Raw genomic sequence first — 18,574 nt, forward strand, 5'->3', positions numbered from 1 at the left:
GCATTTGATGTAGTTCCTTTGGTTCTTGACTTCAGTTTATCTGTTTGCAAGGCCCTCCTGCTTGGTGTGGCTGGGGTGCAGCAGGATTCTTCAGGGTCAGGAGTTGCGTTAGTGTCTTTTTGTTTCAGAATATCCAGCTCAGCGGAAAGTGAACCCTTAAATTGCCTTCTGTGTGTCTTGGCTTCCAAAATCACAGATTTCTTCACTGCTATCTGAAGTTCTGTGTAATCAGGATGCTTTGGGGTATCCTGTGTGCAGTTCTGTCTCACCAGTTGTCTGCAGACTTGGAAAGCACAAGAAGTGAGTCTTAGAATAGGTGAGCTTTATAATCCTTGGTAGGTTTTGTTTTATTTCACATAGCAGCTGGGATCTGTTGCTGTGAGCACCCAGAAGGCTGCCCAGTCAGGTGTATGATGCTGAAGGCTTTTATTCTCCTTTACAAGGTGCTTCAAACAGCAGAAAAGACCCTTAAAAGAAAGAGGGTCCTGAGCTGGCAGGTTATATGCTTCTGGAAGTGTGTGCCTTGCCACTGGTGGTAGTTTTCTCCTGCTGGTTTTCCTTTAAAACACACAAACTGTGGTCAAGAGCATGGAAAACACCCAGGGAAGGGGAAATGTTCCCCTAATTCTTGCAAGGTATAGGATGGATCAAAAGCTGAACCCTCTTGGCTCAATCAAAGCTGTTGTATGTAAGTGTGAATCAACTACTTCTCACCATTTGGTTCTCCTGAAGTCACCCAGAAGGCATCGGGACTTTGCAGTGTGCATGTTCTTCTCCAAGGAGCTCAGTGGAGCTGAGCAGACTGCCACATGTGTCACAGAAACCCGCATCAACTGGTTTTAGGTCATTACCAGACTGGTTATATTTAATGCATGAATCAGAAGCATAAGGCTTTGTATCCACCCCTGGTCCCTGTTCCTGTGCTGTCTGCTTGGGCTGTGCCCCACAACCAGTCACACATCTGCTGAAGATGAGGCGTGAAATCCCTGCCTGCTTTTTAATCACACAGAGCAGGGACACCACTGAGGTTTGTTTGCAAATAACCCTGGAATGGTTTGGGTTGGAAGGGACCTTGAGGCTCCCCCAGTTCCAACCCCTGCCATGGGCAGAGTAACACCTTCCACTAGAGCAGCTTGCTCCAGGCCCCTGTTTCCAACCTGGCCTTGAACACTGCCAGGGATGGGGCAGCCACAGCTTCTCTGGCCACCCTGTGCCAGCACCTCAAGCTCAGTTGTGTGCCTGCCTGTTTATTCTGTCTTATAAAAACTGGTTTATTTTATATGTAAGCCACTTCAGGCTGATGTTTATGAACTAATGGTGCCAGAGTTAAAGCAGCCAGCAGGAGATGAGAGACAGGAATAAACTTCCCTATTGTTATAGAATAGTTGTTTGGTCTGCGCCCACCTTGTGTTGAAACATCTAGGATATAGCAGTGGAGAATTGTCTCTTATTGTGAAGCAGGCTGTGGTTTACTTAAATTCAATCATATTTTGAGCTATCAAGTTCCTTAACAATACTGTATGAAGTGAAGATGGAGCTGTGAGGAAGACTACAGGCAGTTTGCTGAACTAGTAATAGGACATGGAGCTTCTCAGCTTGTGGATGATGGGTTTGAGTCCCATCTAGGGTTTTCAGGTGGTCAAGAGGAGAATCCTGTCCAGTTTTTGGTTGCCTGTGTGTCAGTTGGCTGCCTCCATATCCCAAAAACTGTGGATTGCTGAGCTGTGGATGCTCTGAGTAGGTTCAGGGGTAGGAACAACGCATGCTCAGAGTGAAAGGGAGAAGCACTTTCTCATTAACCTTAAAATACATCTTGAGCAGGGGATGTTCCCACCTCCTTCCTTTCAAGCCCCACATCCCTGCTAAAACTGTCAGGGTGGCAGAGATGAGTAAAGGGGGGCATAAGTCACTGTGACAGCACAAGGAAACATTTCATGGCTGCTGGAGCAGAGCTCTGGCTTGGCAGTTCCGAGCTCTCCTTTAGTTTAACTTCCTTGGTTAATGCAGGGTTCTCTTTACTTTGCAGTAGCACAGTGGTTAATTTGGGGTTTTTCTGTGCATTAGGAATGCTGTCATCCAGAATGCCTTCAAATGTGTCAAGTCTGCTTAATTCTGCTGTATTAAAGAGGGCTGTGATAAATGTGTGTCTTTGAAACTCTGCCTGGGGTCACCTGTAATTCAGAGCATCTGGTGGAGGTCAGCACGAGCCTGCTTTGTTCTGCAGTGGTGGAAGCGTTGGGTTTTGTGGCTTTGCTTAGCTCATCTCTGAAGGAGGAGATAACTTCAAACTGGGGGGCAAAATCCCTCTTCTCATGCAGCTGCACCCACTAATGACTAAACTGTTAATTGGGTTTTAGTGCAGTTGCTGTGGTGTTCCTTTGTTTTATAATGGTGAGCGACCAGATGATGTCAAGGAATCTTCTGTTTCAGCTGCGTTTAACTAAGTATAAGCAAGCACTGCCTTCACCTTCCCAAAGCTCTATAACCCAGTCAAAAAGCTGTCTCTAACAGTAGGATTTATACTGATAGTATTCATCTTATCATGGTGATTTATGCAAAACCTAATTACAAAGTTCAGCTTTAAATTGACTGTGGTGGGTTTTGAGCCATGTAACAAACCTCATGTGTCCTTATTCCTGCAGGAAACCTTGAGGCAAGTGTTATTCTTGCAGCTATAGGGAAGCTGTGGACATAAATTGGGATGGCTAATGTGTAAAACTGCCCTGGGCTCTGTCTTCAGATAAGTGATGTGCCTCATCAGGCAGCTCAGAGGGAAGGGGGATAATGAACCCAGAGCAAATGTGCTACAAGCTCCTAGACCAGAAGCAGAAGGGCTGAGTGATGAGGAGCTCCTGTCTCCAGCAGGTACAAATTCATTCCTTAGTCCTGGAATCAGGGACTGTAGTGATAGGACAGGGGGTGATGGGTTTAAACTGAACCATGGGAAGGTCAGGTTAGATATAAGGCAGAAGCTCTTCCCTGTGAGGGTGCTGAGGCGCTGGCACAGGGTGCCCAGAGAAGCTGTGGCTGCCCCATCCCTGGCAGTGCTCAAGGCCAGGTTGGACACAGGGGCTTGGAGCAAGCTGCTCTGGTGGAAGGTGTCCCTGCCTGTGGCAGGGGTTGGAACTGGAGGAGCTTTGAGGTCCCTTCCAACCCAAACTGCTCTGTGATTCTCTTGAGCAGGAGTCCTTGGTTCGAAGACCTTTAAAGTGTCCAGCTTCCTTCCAGTGTCCCAGTCTCCCTCCAGCCCTTCCATCTGTACATCTCAGAGGTTGTTTTAGAGGAAGCTGCCTGGCCACAGTGACCAGGACTCCATGTTCCTGGGTTTTAGCAACACCCTCTGCTGTTCTGCTGCTCGTGTTATTAACAACCCTACCTCTTCCCTTCCTCTCATTGTGGTGGTGTCGCTTGTGCCAGAGCAGCTTTAATGAACCTTCCTGTGAGATGCTGAGATTGGAGCCTTCGTGTAGCTAGAGTAAGCTTGAAACAGCCTGCCTGACTTCCTCTTGCTTCTGCTGCAGCTGCTGAGTGAAGGCCCTGTCTTGAAAGCCTAGAAACCATTAAAGGTATTTGACATGCCTGACAGCAGCGTGGCAGGTATCCCAGTGGGAGGGCACCCTCTGTTCTGGGCATTGGTGCCACCCCGGCTCTGCCTCACTGTGGTTTTGTTGGTGGCTGGCGAACTCATGCCTGCTGGTGCATTCAGCATCTGCAAACAAAGCCCCAGCAGCTTTGTGAGGCTCCTTCCTTGGCAACCTTTCTGCTGTGTTCCTGAAGCTTGCCTTTCCGTTGCACAAGGAAGCTCGTGTGGGGATCATTGTTAGGCTCCAAGTGTGGCTCTTTCATGTTTTCCTCTCCACACAATATATCTTTATACCTTAAAGAGCAGTGAATCCATTGGGAAAAGCCAAAAATCACCTCAGAAGCACTTGAGACTTTTAAAGATACTTGTTCACAGTCAAGTATGTAACTTCTTGGTGTAAAAGCTGATGGTAGGAGCTGGATGCAAGAGGAATTACTGAGACTAATGGAAGCAGCAGCTTGATTTCTTAAATCCATGGCTGATAAAGTGAACTTACAGGTTCTTTGGTGATGCCCATGGCAGGGGGGTTGGAACCAGGTGGTCTTTAATGTCCCTTCCAGTCCAAACCATCTATGATTCTATGAACCAGCAAAGCTGTGCCACATTAGCAGGTAGTTAGTTAGCTTGATGGATGGGAAATGGCAAGTATCAACCCTCTGCCTCACCTTGGAAACGTGTGTTTATCAGGATCTTCTCAAGACCTGAACCAGCATGACTTGGAGGAGGCTGAAAGCTGAGCGTTAGACCCACTTTATAAACTAACCTTTCAAATACAGGTGGCCATATGGACTGAACACAGTCAAGCTGCAGCAGAACCACTTGCCTTATGCATCTCTTCTGTTGACAGCCAGCACCAAGGTGTTGGATCTGTTATGGGATCTATTGAGGCAGCACTGAATAGGCTATAGGGCCCCATTGCTCTCCTGACACAGTAAGAATAAAGGGCATAACTGATTTAATAGCAGTGACAGTGGCATATTGGATTGTTGTAGGTGTTTGTGTGCAAAACTGTGGCATGCAGGAAGCTCCTACACCTTTTCTTCTAGCAAAATTGAGCTGCAGTTTCCTGCTACATGGGGCTGTTTGGTCTTTTCATATTGCAGGTGACCTAGAAAGCAGGAAAACTGTGTCTATAAGCTTTGGCTGCTGTGTGTAACTGAGGTCTGAAAGGTGCTGCTTCTTAAGTCACTTGGGTTTTTTCTGCTTTGGTTTGAGAGAAAACAGTGTATGGTCTGTGTTGGAAGCTGTGGTCATGGTTGTCATAACTTCGCCAGGTCTGTGATTCAGATATAAAGTTATGTTGAGCTCTGTCCTGCAGATTATTTGGGTTAAAAACAATCCCCCAACATTGTGTCTAAAATCCTGTCTGAACTGGCCCTGTATAATCATTCCTGAAGTGCCTTTTAACAAAACCAAGGGGTAGAGAAGCAAATCTGATCCTTCCAGAAGTTGTGGCAGGCTCTGGCAGGAATCCTTGCGGCAGCACAGAGAAGGGGACACATCTGATCCTCGTGGTTTTGCAAGTGCTCTATAAAAGGTATAGTGCCCTTGGGTTCCGCATATCTGTTTTCAGATGTGTGGGTGCTGTATCCATGAACTTAATGACAGCATTTTGTTAATGAAATAACAAAATCCCTTTGTATAGGAAAGAAGGAGACAGCCCCAAGGGTGGTGTTCATCCAGATGACTTTTCACCCGCAGGTGAGCTGGTCTGTGCTTTGACTGCTGAACCTGAGAGTCAGCAGAAGAGCAGAATTTAACTTGTTCTTGAAAACAGCTATTTCTAATCAAGTGGTTTGAAAGGAAAAGAAATCCACACATGTGGTGGGGTCTGATCCACCCTGAAACAAACACCTGTATCTGGTAGAGCCTTGTGTGTTGCTTCACATTGGGCTGTTACAGGCAGTGGGATTGAAGCCATGCAGTGACTATTCTCCTGTGTTACTTTAGGAGCTGTACTAATCTCTAACTCTATTTCCAAATTCACTTTGCTTTTCTTTCCTACACCCATGCTGTAGGAATACTGATGGGGTTTGAGATGTGCTTTAAAGCTCATCTCTTTGAGGACAGGCAGATAACGAAGATTCTGGCTCCAATAGCAAAGCATTCTGTAACCAGCAAATGTCACTTGTGCCCTGTTCCTCAGAGGGCGAAACCACTTCCAAAATGTCTTTGAGGGACCTTATTGCTGTTCTTGGTACAGAAAACACCCAGATGGGTGGCAGTTCGCTGTTAGGATTTTTGATATTAAGCCCATAAGCTCAGGACATTAATTGTTTGTTGAATGCTTGAAGTTGAAGCTTCGCGGGGACCAGCACTGCTTAATATCCGCTGGCACTGTCCATTCCAATGCTTGCTCTGGGCTCCAAGTCTTAGTTACAGTTTAAGCACAGCTTGCTTTAGCTGGCATTTTGCATAGTTGCTGCTGGCTCAGTTCTGAAAACTATGGATTAGAAAACCCTTTAATACGCCACTGAGCGTTTCCAGGTTCTCTTACATCTGCTGGTGTTGGGGATATAGGAACTCCTATGCTGTAGGTAGCTCCATATCCTTATTGCAGAGGTACTTATGAAGCAGCTCTGCCTTTTGGTTCTGCTCTGATGTTTCAGATGCTTTGCTTCAGCTTTTGGCTCCATGAGGTTTATAGCAAAGGTCAGCAAAGCAAAACCTCTTCCATAGATCCCATTTTAAAGCCATCAGAGGCAATACATCCCAGTAGGTGCCCCACAGCTATCTTTCCAGTCATGTTGCCAGACCCTTTTGTACTTGTTAGAAAGGCAGCCCCAGCAACTAACTGACTTGCTCTCATCACATATGCTTATCACATGGACCAGTTCTTGGTGTGTTGCCAGGGGTTTTGTGCTAAACCAGCGCTTCCTGGTGAGTCTCACCTCCATTGTGCCTGTACACAAGAAAAAGGGGGAAAACCCCACTGAATTTCAGTCCTGACAGGCCATGGAGAGCTGATGTGGTGTGCTACCCTGATTCAAGGGAGCAGGATCCTAGGACTTTGTTTCCTCCGCCCCGTGATGCTTTAATAGTTCAAGGTTAAGTTTGTGCACAGCCTCTTCCAGATAGGGCTTCAGGAGTTTTGTTGGAGAAGCATCCTGCTGTGGAGTGTTTATTAAAGCAATGCTCAAGATTCCCATATTTAACACTTTGTTAATTCAGTGTTTGGATGTAGCTCAAGACAATGCAGTGTATCAGCATCTGCTAAGCTGCAGCCCTTGGAGGCAAGGAAAGATCATCGTAAAGGGGAGCAAAGAGAATGGAGACTCTGGTTCCGTAACTGGTAACTTCTGTGTGTCAGAGTATGTTAATATTAAGCTTATATTCAAGAGAATATAGCTGGATTTAGCAGAATGAAAATCCTTTCTCCTCCCCGCATTAAACTCTTTATCTTGCTTAAAATCAAGAACTTGAGGTACTTCTAGATGTGCTTTCCTAACTAAAAACTCTCTCTGCTGCTACCCTGCCATGCATCTGTGTGCTGTGACTACAAACGTGTCCTGTCCCCAGGGCTTCACAGTTCAAGGAGCTGGTTGGTTGTACTTTGGGATTTTATGTTGCTGAGGTAGTTTCTAAATGACTGTGGAGCTTTCTTGGAATGAAAAAGCATTTCAGTAAAGTCTATAGAAACCTAAAACCTCACTTGAGGGAAGAGGCCACATCTTAAAGTAATCCAGGTCTCTGGGAAGTCTGAATTAGGGAAGTATTTGAAAACATCTTGCTTTGAACAATGTTCTTGTAAAACATGTGATGGGGCACAGCCCCCAAAGCACTGTTAGACCTGACACGCAGCCTCAGACTTAGCACACATTTGAGGTCACGCTCTCAATTCTGTGGCTTTACAACCAGTTTCTCTTTCAGAAGCATTGTGGCACTTCTTGAATCCTCACAAAGAGGAAATCAGCTTTACCCAACACAACTGGGAAAAGAAATAGTTGGATTTTCTCCTCCTGATGTTTCACTGAAGACACACTTGAAATTTCTCCTTTGTTTGAGAAGAAGTTTCTTATTTGCAATGAAATAGTTTCCAGCAGGATGTACCATCGCCATGGTAGCAAACTCCTCTTGATGGGAGCTGTCGTTATGTAAATATTACATCTAATGGTTTAGCTCAGAGACAGATGTATGGCCATGTAAGCTACACTGCTATGGCCATGTAAACTACTGCCGCTGTCATCTTCAGTGCTTCTAGATCTGACTCTGGCTTCACCCATGACTGACTTTAATGTAGTGAATTCAGTGGCTTCCGGCTTGGTGCTGGCTGAGAGTACAAGGTTCCTGGTTATTTCCACTTTGTTCACACCAGGTGAACAGCTTGTATTGAACTCTTCAGGCCAAAGGAGACCAGTGCAGTCGTGCCATGGGACATTGCCACTTCTCTTGTTATCCCAGGGAATCCCATAGCCTTATGCTCCTGCATCACGGCTGTGCACATTGTCTTACTTGCTAGTTCTTTCTGGTAGGATGCCTTCCTCAAACTCATCTCCAGGTGGGATCCATTTAAGGAGTTTGCTCATTGAGAGTTGCTTATAATTATGGACTAATTGCACTGGAATTCTCTTGGATCCTTGTCTGTCTTTTACTGAGATTCAGAGAAATCATGTGCTTGTGGAGACAACACAATGTTATGGTCACACACCAGAGCATCAGTTAAGCTATACTGATCATAACATCATTCCACCTCCCTTTCATCAAGTCCAGGCCCTTCCTTTCATGCATAAAAGCCTCATGTGCCAGTTTCTTCTGACCTTGCCTAATGCATCTCACTACCTTTCTCAAGCAGCACCTCAGCAACCTTTGCACAAGTCAGAGTTCTGAGTGATTTCAAGCTGTTTCCTTCCAACGTGCTTCTCCTGTGACTGACCAGCACCAATTCAACATGCTGCTGCTGGCACTGGCTAACAGTACTTGGTAAAATCAGGGCCTGATGCTTGTACGTGTTGTGTTCTTCCTTGTCTGTAAAGGAAAATGAATTGCACAGGAATCAACACCACAGAAGTTTGGCTGCAGCACTTTTCTGCTATCAGAATGACCCTGATTGTGAAGAAGCTTTTGGAGCCATCACTGCAATTAAATGTTGACCCATCCAGAGGGTGGGTTTTAAACACATTTATTCCAGTTTATTTTCTCTGTGGCACAACCGTATCTGTCTGCTATCTTTTTCTGAACAAGTTGGAACTTCTCAAGGGAACAGCGTGGAACTGGGGAGGACAATGAATTAATTTGTTTTCTGAAGGACAAGAGTGGTATTACTCAATCCAGCATGGTATGAGATACACCTTGTTGTTGTCTTCTGGTGGTTCCCTTCACTTCTGGAGAGGGAAGACCAGGTTGGAAACCTTGAGTGTAAGGAAAATGCTGACTTAGCTTCTAATCATTCATAGCATGCACCTCGTATGCAAACTGTCTTCTGGGGAAAGCTGGCTTTTCCTTCTGCCTTTTATTACTCTAGTTTCTTGGCACAAAGCTGGTGGAGAGTGGCCAGACTTAAATCATCAAGAGCTCCAAAAAAAGCAAGCCAGGCTGGAGGGTTTGCTGGAGCAGCAGTTCCTTCTCCTCAGAACCCTCACAGCACCCACAAGGTACCCTTCAGCGCACATGGCTGCAGCAGGAAAGTGCCTTTTGATGGGGTCGCTATGACCAGGGTGTCCATCTTGGGGAGATGCGATGTGAAATGGGGAAGGGTGTGTGCAGAATAACTTAAGGATGCTCTTTTGGGATTCTTTATCTCAGTTAAAAGCTGATTGAGGAGCAAGGAGTAAGTTTTGGGGCTTTTTTAAAGCAAAACTGTATTTCTAACAAGAGAACACTTGTGTGCAACAAAATAAAACCTCAGCAACCAAGCCCAGGTTGCTGTGCAGTTATTCATTCACTATTCCCTGCTTCCAGAGCATTTTCACCTGCAATCGTAACTGGCCATCAGCTTGTAAGGAGTGAAACCATCTCTGTGTAATGCAGCCACTGGTTTGCTTGTAACAGCAGCAGGAGGGTGAAGGGATGGAAAAGCTGGATGTCTTCAGAGCTGCCCACAACTGCTTGTGAGTGATTTGCTTCCTTTACACGATAGGATTTGAGTTTTATGTCTTCCAAAGCTGTGGAATTCCTGGGCAAGCCCAGTTCACATGAAGAAAGGCTGAGATTTGCCCCAAGGATGTGAAGGTAAACTGTAGGTTGCCCCCGTTGTGTCTTCCCTTCTTGGAGCTGGTGCAGGGAGCATGGGGCTGTGAATGCCAACATGAGAAACTGTGCAACAGAGCAGCCTTGGCAAGTAGTGAACCTATTTCTGGTGCTAGAAAACCCCTTTGCTTAAAGCTGGAAGCTGTGAGGGGTGCCCTGTGGCAAGGGAAATCACTAGCTTGGGGGAAAATCCATGGATTTTAATAGTCTGAATGGGTTTAGCCTGCTACAAACAGGGTGACTAAAAAGTGCTGCCTCTTCTTGCTCAAAGAAATCATGAGAGCTTTTTGTTCTTTATAACCTTTTCAACTTCTAAGTGTCCTTTCTTCTGGTGTGCTGCAGGGATAGACAGGAGAGTGTGGAGAACATGAAATGCGAGTAAAGGACAGGGACTTTCACATGGGGAAAATAAGAACGTATATTCCTAATGCTCAAAGCATCAAAGTGCAGATGCCGGCTGTGGTTTCGTGTGCACAACTGGCACCTTAGGTAACTTGTATCAGGGAGTTTAGAGGAGGTGAGGAAGGTTTGGAGGCAGGGAGGTGATGGAGCTGAACCTGCCCTCTTGCTGCCCACGTGTCAGCAGAACCAGTAACGCTGCTTGATCGTAAAGCTCCTTACAGATGACTGCAGGTTGTGTGTTTCTTACAGTGTAACACACTGCCTTTGTAAGAAAGTAAACGTGAATAACCCATCAGTCCCAATAGTAGAGGCTGTTTATGTTGCAAAACTCTGCTTGTAAATACTTCAGGATTCACACCTCTGATGCCTTGAAGAAGCAGAGTGGTGCTTTCTGAACCACGAGCAGCTGGAGTGGCACTCGCTGCCTGCAAAGCTTATCACAAAGGAGAAGATCAGCTGTATTAATCTCATTTTAAAACACCCTTTGTCACAAAATACAGCTGATTATTTTCTCAGAGATGGGTTCTCAGCTGCTCAGGTGGCAGAGCTGATTATATTGGGCTGCATCAAAAGGAGGTGATTCTACCCTCTACTCTCGTGAGACCCCACTTACAGCACTGTGTGCAGTTCTGGTGTCCTCAACATAAGAAGGACATGGAGCTGTTGGAGCAAGTCCAGAGGAGTCTACGAGGATGATCAGGGGCTGGAGCAGCTCCCATATGGAGACAGGCTGAGAACATGGGGGCTGTTGAGCCTGGAGAAGAGAAGCTGTGTGGAGGCCTCAGAGCAGCTTCCAGGGTCTGAAGAGGGCTACAAGGATGCTGGAGAGGGGCCCTTCATCAGGGGCTGTAGCGATAGGACAGGGGGTGATGAGTTCAAAGTGAAACAGGGGAAGTTCAGGTTGGAGATAAGGAAGAAGTTCTTTACTGTGAGGGTGCCAAAGTGCTGGCAAGGGTGCCGAGAGAAGCTGTGTCTACTCCATCCCTGGCAGTGTTCAAGGCCAGGTTGGACACGGGGCTTGGAGCAAGCTGCTCCAGTGGAAGGTGTCCCTGCCCGTGGCAGGGGGTTGGAACTGGATGAGCTTTAAGGTCCCTTCCAGCCCAGACCATTTTGTGATTCTGTAAGTGTGGTCTTCTGATTTTTCCCTCAAATGCAGAGTGTTTTATTTGATGAGGTTCTTCACCTGGAAGAATAGCTGTAACCAAGCCTCTAAATAGCAGAAAGCATGGCAAAGATCCTAGAAGGTAGAAACTTGCTTTCTGGTAATGACCATTGACCTATCTGTGACTTTGAGATGCGCACAGATAAATATACAACTTTATTTTTCCCTTGGGCATTCCCTTTCTCCTCTGTCTGCGTCTTTCGGCTTAGGGCAGGGTGCTCATGGCCATTTGTGTTGCTAGGCTTGCAAGACTGTTGTCAGTGAAGTATTTTTAGCTGGAAAACTGATGTATCCAAGCTTATAACTTAGATTAATTTCAAAGGAACTTAATGAAGGGTTTGTTGCAGTTGTTTTGCAGGCTAGGAAAAAGCCACTCAACCCTGCGAACAGAACTGCATCTGTTGGCTGTGATGTTCAGCTGGGATTTGGGGAGATCGGGGTGTGAAGTTGTATCCTACCATTATCTTTTTTATTATTACAAGGGAGATCCAGCTGTACAGTGGTGGGTGGCCCTGCACAAGGATGAGGGAATGAGAACTCATCCTTGGAACAGGCAAATCCACAGTGGCCACTCTCTTTCTGCCTGATGGTCGGGCAGTCTCTCACTCTCCACATTTGAAAGGGTTTTGTCCCAAAGCAGAATAGGCAAAATGCTTTAAATCACTTCTCATTCTCGCTGAAGAAACAATTTCCTACGAGCTCAAGCCTGAACAATAGAGCCTTGATCTTGATAGGGGGCTGTGGATGTTACTGTAATGCTAATACGTGTCACCGTTGGCCTTTGCGCTTCTGGCACATTTTAGGCACTATATAGGGAGCCTGTAATCAGCTGCAGAAAAATTCCCTCCTGTCTCTCTCCTAGCAACCCCTTCTGAACTGATACTGGAAAAGAAGCTTGCTTTCCATATCAGCATCCAAATATTTTCGACACTTGCTGTCATTGAAATTCTCATTAAGAGCCTTGGGACTAAGATAATTTACCTTCAGGTCCTCAGGACTCCTTTGGTGTTAAGGTAAAGCTTTTGAACTTCTAATCCATTAGAAACCTGACTTGTATCCCAATTTTCCTCTTTTCCCTTGACTTCTACACTGGCTGTATCTGACACCAAGTCAAATTAGTATCCTGAGATGATAAGGAGATAAAAGCAGCAAGGCCAGAAGTCACTGGACTCGTAGGAGCAAGCTGAGAGTCCTGAAAGGGATTTGGCTGTGGTTTTGTTAAACATTTTAGCACTTGTGATGTGTTACAGACTGGATTTGTAGCTCTATGATTTTGACCCCATATACACACAGTGTAGCTCATGCTCTGCTGTGGAGATAAGACAGACTGCTCATACCGGTATGAACCACTGGATTGCCACTGGAATTGAGAATGTTGAAGTCTTTAGGGAAGGGAAGTTTGTTGTGCCCTAGGCACAACTGGGTTCCTTAAGTCTTGTGTGCCTCCAAACTGGCAGCTCTTGGATCTGAGACAGTTGATTTACTGCTGTTTGAAACGTGTTTGGAATGGGATTCATTTGGGATTATGGAAAATATTTGAGCTGAGAAAATCGTTGGGTCGGAGCCTGTGTTCTTTACTCAGATTCATTCCATGAGCTGTGGTGGTAGAGCTTTCTCTGGGATCAGGATTGGAGTCCTCTGAACATGTCATGTCCCGTCTGCTGTTCCCCTGTGCTCTTCCCTTGTGTTGTTAGTTTCCTGTCTGGCTTTGTGGGATGGGGAAAGCTTGAGCTCTGCCTCTGGTTCCTGGTCTTCCTGGAGTCCCAAGTGCTTCCTTTTGTGAAGACTTCTTGGAGACGGAAGGAGCTCATAGGGTGTAAATGTTCTTCTTTCTGTAATTGCTCCTTGTACTTCCCTGACTAGTGCTCTCAGTCGCTTTTTTAGTGGGATTTTGAGATGCTGGCACATGGAATTCACCTTGTGCCCAAGAAAAAGGGACTTCCCCAGCTACCTCATTTCTGCTAATGCATTTCCAGAGACTTCCCCTTTGTAGATACAGGAGCTTTATTGCTGAAAGTCACTTAGTTTGTCCTTAATCTCTTGTATCATGTCAGTAAAAAATGTGGTCGTTCCCAAACCTCCCATCTGCATCCCAATACATTTCCCTTTTGTCAACTCATTTACTACTTCATTGGGGTATTTTGTAGGACTTTTAGGCCCTTGCCACAGCAGGGCCAGTAATCAAATATGGCACCACGTTGCTTACTAATAGTCTCCTGAAGTTGGGAACACCAGGAGTGAGTCTGAGTGCAGAAAGCTCTGCTTTAATTTATGGTCAGTGTTAACTTGCAGAGCATTACAGCCTTCAGCTGCTCAGGAGCTGGCTCTGAAGACCAGGCTGGGAGAGCTGGTTTTTATTAAGTGGGACTTGATTTAGTCCTAAGTAAAACCATTTGTATTTAACCTGATCCATGGTGCTGCTGTAAGTGTTACCATACTTCAGCACTAAACGTTTGTGTAAGAGCCCGTTTCTCAACCTGCAGTAGTTATCCCTTAGATGAGTGTGTACATTTTAACCCCAGTTGAGCCTATATTTAAAACCTACTATCGTAGCACTGGCTGACATGATCTGGTGACCAGTGTCCCTTAATGTCAGGTCTGAAGCACGCTGCAATACTTGGTTGTATATATAACACTAAGCTCCTCTCTGCAAACCTGGAGGGATGGAGGTTTTCCCAGAGATGCCTGTTGGCTTTTAGGGAGAGAAATGACTTGCATTTGGGGCATTTAGGCATGGATTTGCCCTTTTGTGAGCTTCTCTTGGGTTACTGCCAGGTACTTGTTGCCATTTCACTGTAGGGCAGAACAGCTTATGCTGAACCAAGAGAACTCTTGAGCCAAACCAAACCGCTATAAACTCTTCTCCCTCCCCATGAGAATGAGGGGAAGAAGGAGGTTGTTGCATCCAAACTCTCTTGGAGCTGGCACTGTGGGAAAACTCCATCCAATCTAGGAGCCATTGTACTTGAGGAACTGTAATAAATCCTGAGGAGCGTGCACAGAGACTGCTGGGATCGGATTGGCACTTTGGGATACAGAAGCCTCTTCTCTTAGTTTGTGACGCACCTTAAGCAGATTTCATAGATCATCATGTGAGTTCAGGGATAGGCCTGAGCTGAGATTTGCTCCTAGGAGTATGTCCTGGGCAGTTACATTCTTGATGGATCAGGAATATTTAAGTGAGTGTATGTGTGTGTGCCCAGTGCTGTGAAGGCACACAGGGGAGAGCTTTGTGGGCAAATCTTGTGCCTTGAAAGCAGAAAACCTTTTGCATCAGAGTGAAAAGTCTGGGTTGTTAAAGGGAACCTGCCTTCAGTTCCTCTTAGCCTGAGTGTTTCTGCCAAGCTCACTGCTGTGATGTGAAGGATCTCGTGTTTGATATTCTCTGTTCTTGCTTCCTTCCCTCAAACAGGGGCAGAGCTGTTGCAGTCTGAAGTTCAGGTGGGAATAAACCTTTGATTTTCTTCCTGCTCTGTGTTTTTTCTGATGCCTCCCTCATAATTCATATTGAGATTATTGATTAAAGGCAATTGCTGTAGGATATTATTCACAATCCATTAACCCTGATATAGAGTAGGATTCTTCAGCAAGCTCAGGTGCTGAAACATCACCTTTTAATTGTCTTAACTGAACCTTACTTGAAATGAAGATTTCTTGCCTCTCTCTTCATATTCCCTTCTTCCCAAAGCACTGCTGCTTTGATTTTTGCCTTTCAATGTTGAGAAATACACTTGTTCTTCTCACACTGTGCTGCCTCATAATCTCACCCTTCTGCCATCTCTCCAAAGACAGGGAGGTTTTTGGTCTCGCAAGTCAGATTAACATGAGATTGCCATCATTTGCATCGTAGCTGCGGGAGGCCATCTGACAGCACCGAAGGCAGCCAAAGAGAATTGAACTCATCAGCTCTTGCATTTATCAGAGCACAGTTCTGCTCCTCTCATCGGGGCAGGAAAGGTTTCATGTGAGTGGTTTGTGCTTTGTGGTTCAGCTCCTGAGCACTGGAGAGAGGTCTGAGTCCTCACCTCACCTCCAAGCCTTGCCTCTTGGGTTCGTGTCTGTGTGGGGTGAGGCTTTGGGGCTAGTTCTAGGGACTTTTAGCTCCCTACCACAGTCCAAATACATGTCAAATATGCCTCTGACAGGGACTCATTGTCCTCTTAAATCAGAGTTTATGCTGCGTGCAAGTAGATGGAAAACACTGAGCAGCTGGGAGGGGAAGGGAGAAATCATCTCAAGATTGCTCAGCACGGGAGGGGGGGATTCTTCATCCTTAGAACAGGCTTTTACTAATGTCACTGTGGTGGCGTGGTCATTTGCATGTGTCAAGATGCTTAAACTGCATGTTGTAGCATAATCTGAAGATTTGGGTTGAAACTATTTCATTTGACAGGCTTCTAGTTACCCATATCTGAGTAAATGGGTTTTATTTCCCAGCCAGAATGTTTTCCTTTACTTAATACATCAGTATTGAGAGCAAGCACGAAGTCACAATCTTAGGAGGACTCAATGAATTTGTTGTGAAGTTTTATGGACCACAAGGAAGTAAGTATATGACCCAGCTGTACTATAAAAACAAGCTAATGGTGGGGAACACTGAAATGACACATTCCTTTGGAGTGGAAGAAGTGATGAGCAAATCTAAATGGGGCTGAGAAATCAAAGGGTAGCAGTGTTGGAAGGCTATTCAAGGGCGGGGAGAAACACAACAGTGAGCAGTAATGCAGATGAACCACCTCCCTTGGAGCTGAGAAGAGCCTTTGGACAGCTAAGCCCTCTGCTATGGCCTTCAGCATTGTTCCATTGATTCTTAGCTTTTCTAGACCTGGCTCATAAATTTTGCTTCAGTCATCTGAATTTTTGGTGGAGTTTGTAATACAAATGGCTTTTCTAATGCCAAGCTCACAAGTCAGGTCTCCAACATGCCCTAATATAGTAACATCTCTAAAAGTAAGTAGATTATTCCAAAGTCTGTGTTTTGAAGAAGCTCTTGTGCCTTTGTGCTGAGATCTGCTGCAGTATCAGTTAAAATCATGGATTTCCTGTCAGCCAGCACAGGAAAAAGGCTTTTACCGTAGGAGGTTTGATATGAATCTTACCCCCTGATGGAGCCAAGTATTCATCCAAAGCTGTGTTTTGCTTCATGTTGCAGTTCTGTTTATGAAGTGTCTTAACACCTGCATTTCTTTCTTTGCAGCACCATATGAAGGTGGAGTGTGGAAAGTTAGAGTCGACCTTCCTGATAAATACCCTTTTAAATCGCCGTCTATAGGTAACTGATAACCACTTCTAATCAAAATCATGTTGCTGTTTGTGCAGGAGAGATCATTGCTTGCAGCACTGTTGTAGGTGAAGTTGTACTAACCCTCAGTGCAATCAGAAGATCTTTACTTTAGGTCTGCAGAATGCTGTATCATAGATATCTAGATACCACATGCTAAGCAGAGAGGAAGTGTGGTCTTTTGGCTGAACGTTTAGGAGCTGGAAATGGGATTTGGTCACACATTTATGGGTGGATGAACTGAGTCTCTCGCCATGTGTGGTTTTAATTATAGCTCCATTCATGGGAAAGGTTCAGGATACCACAGTGAGTGGTACAATCTGTTTATATAAAATTACTCTCTTAGTATGGAGAGCAAAGACCTTGGTGCATGTTCATGGTCTTTGGGTGAATCTAGCTTTTGGGGTGTCCAGAAGTGGATGGAAGTGAGCCTTCTGTCCTCTTGGACTGGGTGATGCATATGTGGAAGAACATGAAGCAGGGACCTCTCACCAGAAATACGGCAACTGGCTGGACTGGTCAGCCTTGTTTCACCTCTGAGTTTGATAAGGAAATGTTCTTTAGCCTGTATCCATGCTGCCTTTGTCCTTGGATAACAGTGCTCAGATGTCTTCTGGTAGACAGCTTTATTGCAATCACTTAAGCTCTAAATAAAATAGCCAACAGTGCTTGAAAAACTGGAGCAGATGCATGAAGTTCCAACATCTCTATTCTGGCTTATGAAATAAGTGCTGGTAACTCAGTGACATGGCACTTCTCCATCAGAAGGGTGTGCTTGTGGTTCAAGCCACAGAGGACTGGAAAGAATGGAGAAGACTGCCTGAAGAGAAATGATGTGGAAACTTGACTATATGGGTTGGACAAGATGGGTCCCTTCCAATATCAACATCCTGATTTGGAGTTGATAAGTATTAGCTGCTTTCTTAAAATAGACTCTTCCTCTAAGAGTGCCTTCTATTTAAGCTCTCTGGTGTGAAAAATAATCTAGCTGGTTCCAAATGTGAACTGTGCCTTTTTGGAAAGAGCAACACTGGGTTTACACCATCCTTTACCTTTGTTTATTGCTGAGACTTTTAACTGAACCACAGAGACATGCACACAGCTGAGTAACAACACAGTGGTGCTGTAGCTATCTGAACCCTTTTGTCCTTCATCTTGAGTCAGCTCTGAAATTTGCTATAGACCTCTTGGGTTAGAGACTGCTTATGAGATCCACAGCGCGTTATTTGGTGCCAGTCATTTCCCTGCTGCACATCAGGGTACTGTCATATTGGCAATCTGAAATGTGGGCTGGCTACAGACAAACTCACCATTTAAACCCAGTTTCTTGCCATTCATTGCTTTGGTGCTGGTCTACTCAAGATGTATTTTTCTCTCTCCTGATGTTCTGTCTGTGTGTATCAGAGATGAGGGTTGCTGCCTTAAAGCAAAACCAAACCTTCTTTCCAGTAGCCTGTGAAGGCACTGCAGCTGAACATTGGCCAGGCTCTTGTAACTTCATCATGCTGTTGATTTAGGCTCTGGTTAGCTGCATGGAAGGTGGTAGCTTTGACCTTTAGGTGGTTTGGCTTGGAGGCTGTTTCGTGCTGGTTGGGAGTAAACTGGGATCAGAATGAACCCAGCTGCGCTTTCAGAACAGACACCACGAGGATGGCCTTTCTTCTTGTGAGCTCTGGGTGGGGTGGGTGTGCAGGGAGTTGTTTTCTGCTTAAATCATCACAGAATCACAGCCTGGTTTGGGTCGGGAGGGACTTAAAGCTCCTCCAGTCCCAACCCCTGTCACGGGCAGGGACACCTTCCACTAGAGCAGCTTGCTCCAAGCCCCTGTGTCCAACCTGGCCTTCAACACTGCCAGGGATGGGGCAGCCACAGCTTCTCTGAGCACCCTGTGCCAGTGCCTCAGCACCCTCACAGGGAAGAACTTCTGCCTAAGATCTCATCTCAGTCTCCCCTCAGGCAG

General features: G+C 45.6%; 1 protein-coding gene across 1 annotated transcript in view; it reads left to right on the top strand.

Annotated features, from left to right (window-relative positions):
* Positions 1-18,574, top strand: part of UBE2H (ubiquitin conjugating enzyme E2 H) — a 54,564-nt gene that overhangs the window by 11,452 nt on the left and 24,538 nt on the right. Inside the window, exons 2-3 of the mRNA XM_065677475.1 lie at positions 15,802-15,878; positions 16,531-16,605. Coding sequence (XP_065533547.1) covers positions 15,802-15,878; positions 16,531-16,605 — 152 coding nt within the window. The remainder of the gene's footprint in view (positions 1-15,801; positions 15,879-16,530; positions 16,606-18,574) is intronic.

The sequence above is a fragment of the Lathamus discolor genome, chromosome 1, assembly GCF_037157495.1.
Source record: "Lathamus discolor isolate bLatDis1 chromosome 1, bLatDis1.hap1, whole genome shotgun sequence".
In the NCBI taxonomy this organism is placed as follows: Eukaryota; Metazoa; Chordata; class Aves; order Psittaciformes; family Psittacidae; genus Lathamus; species Lathamus discolor.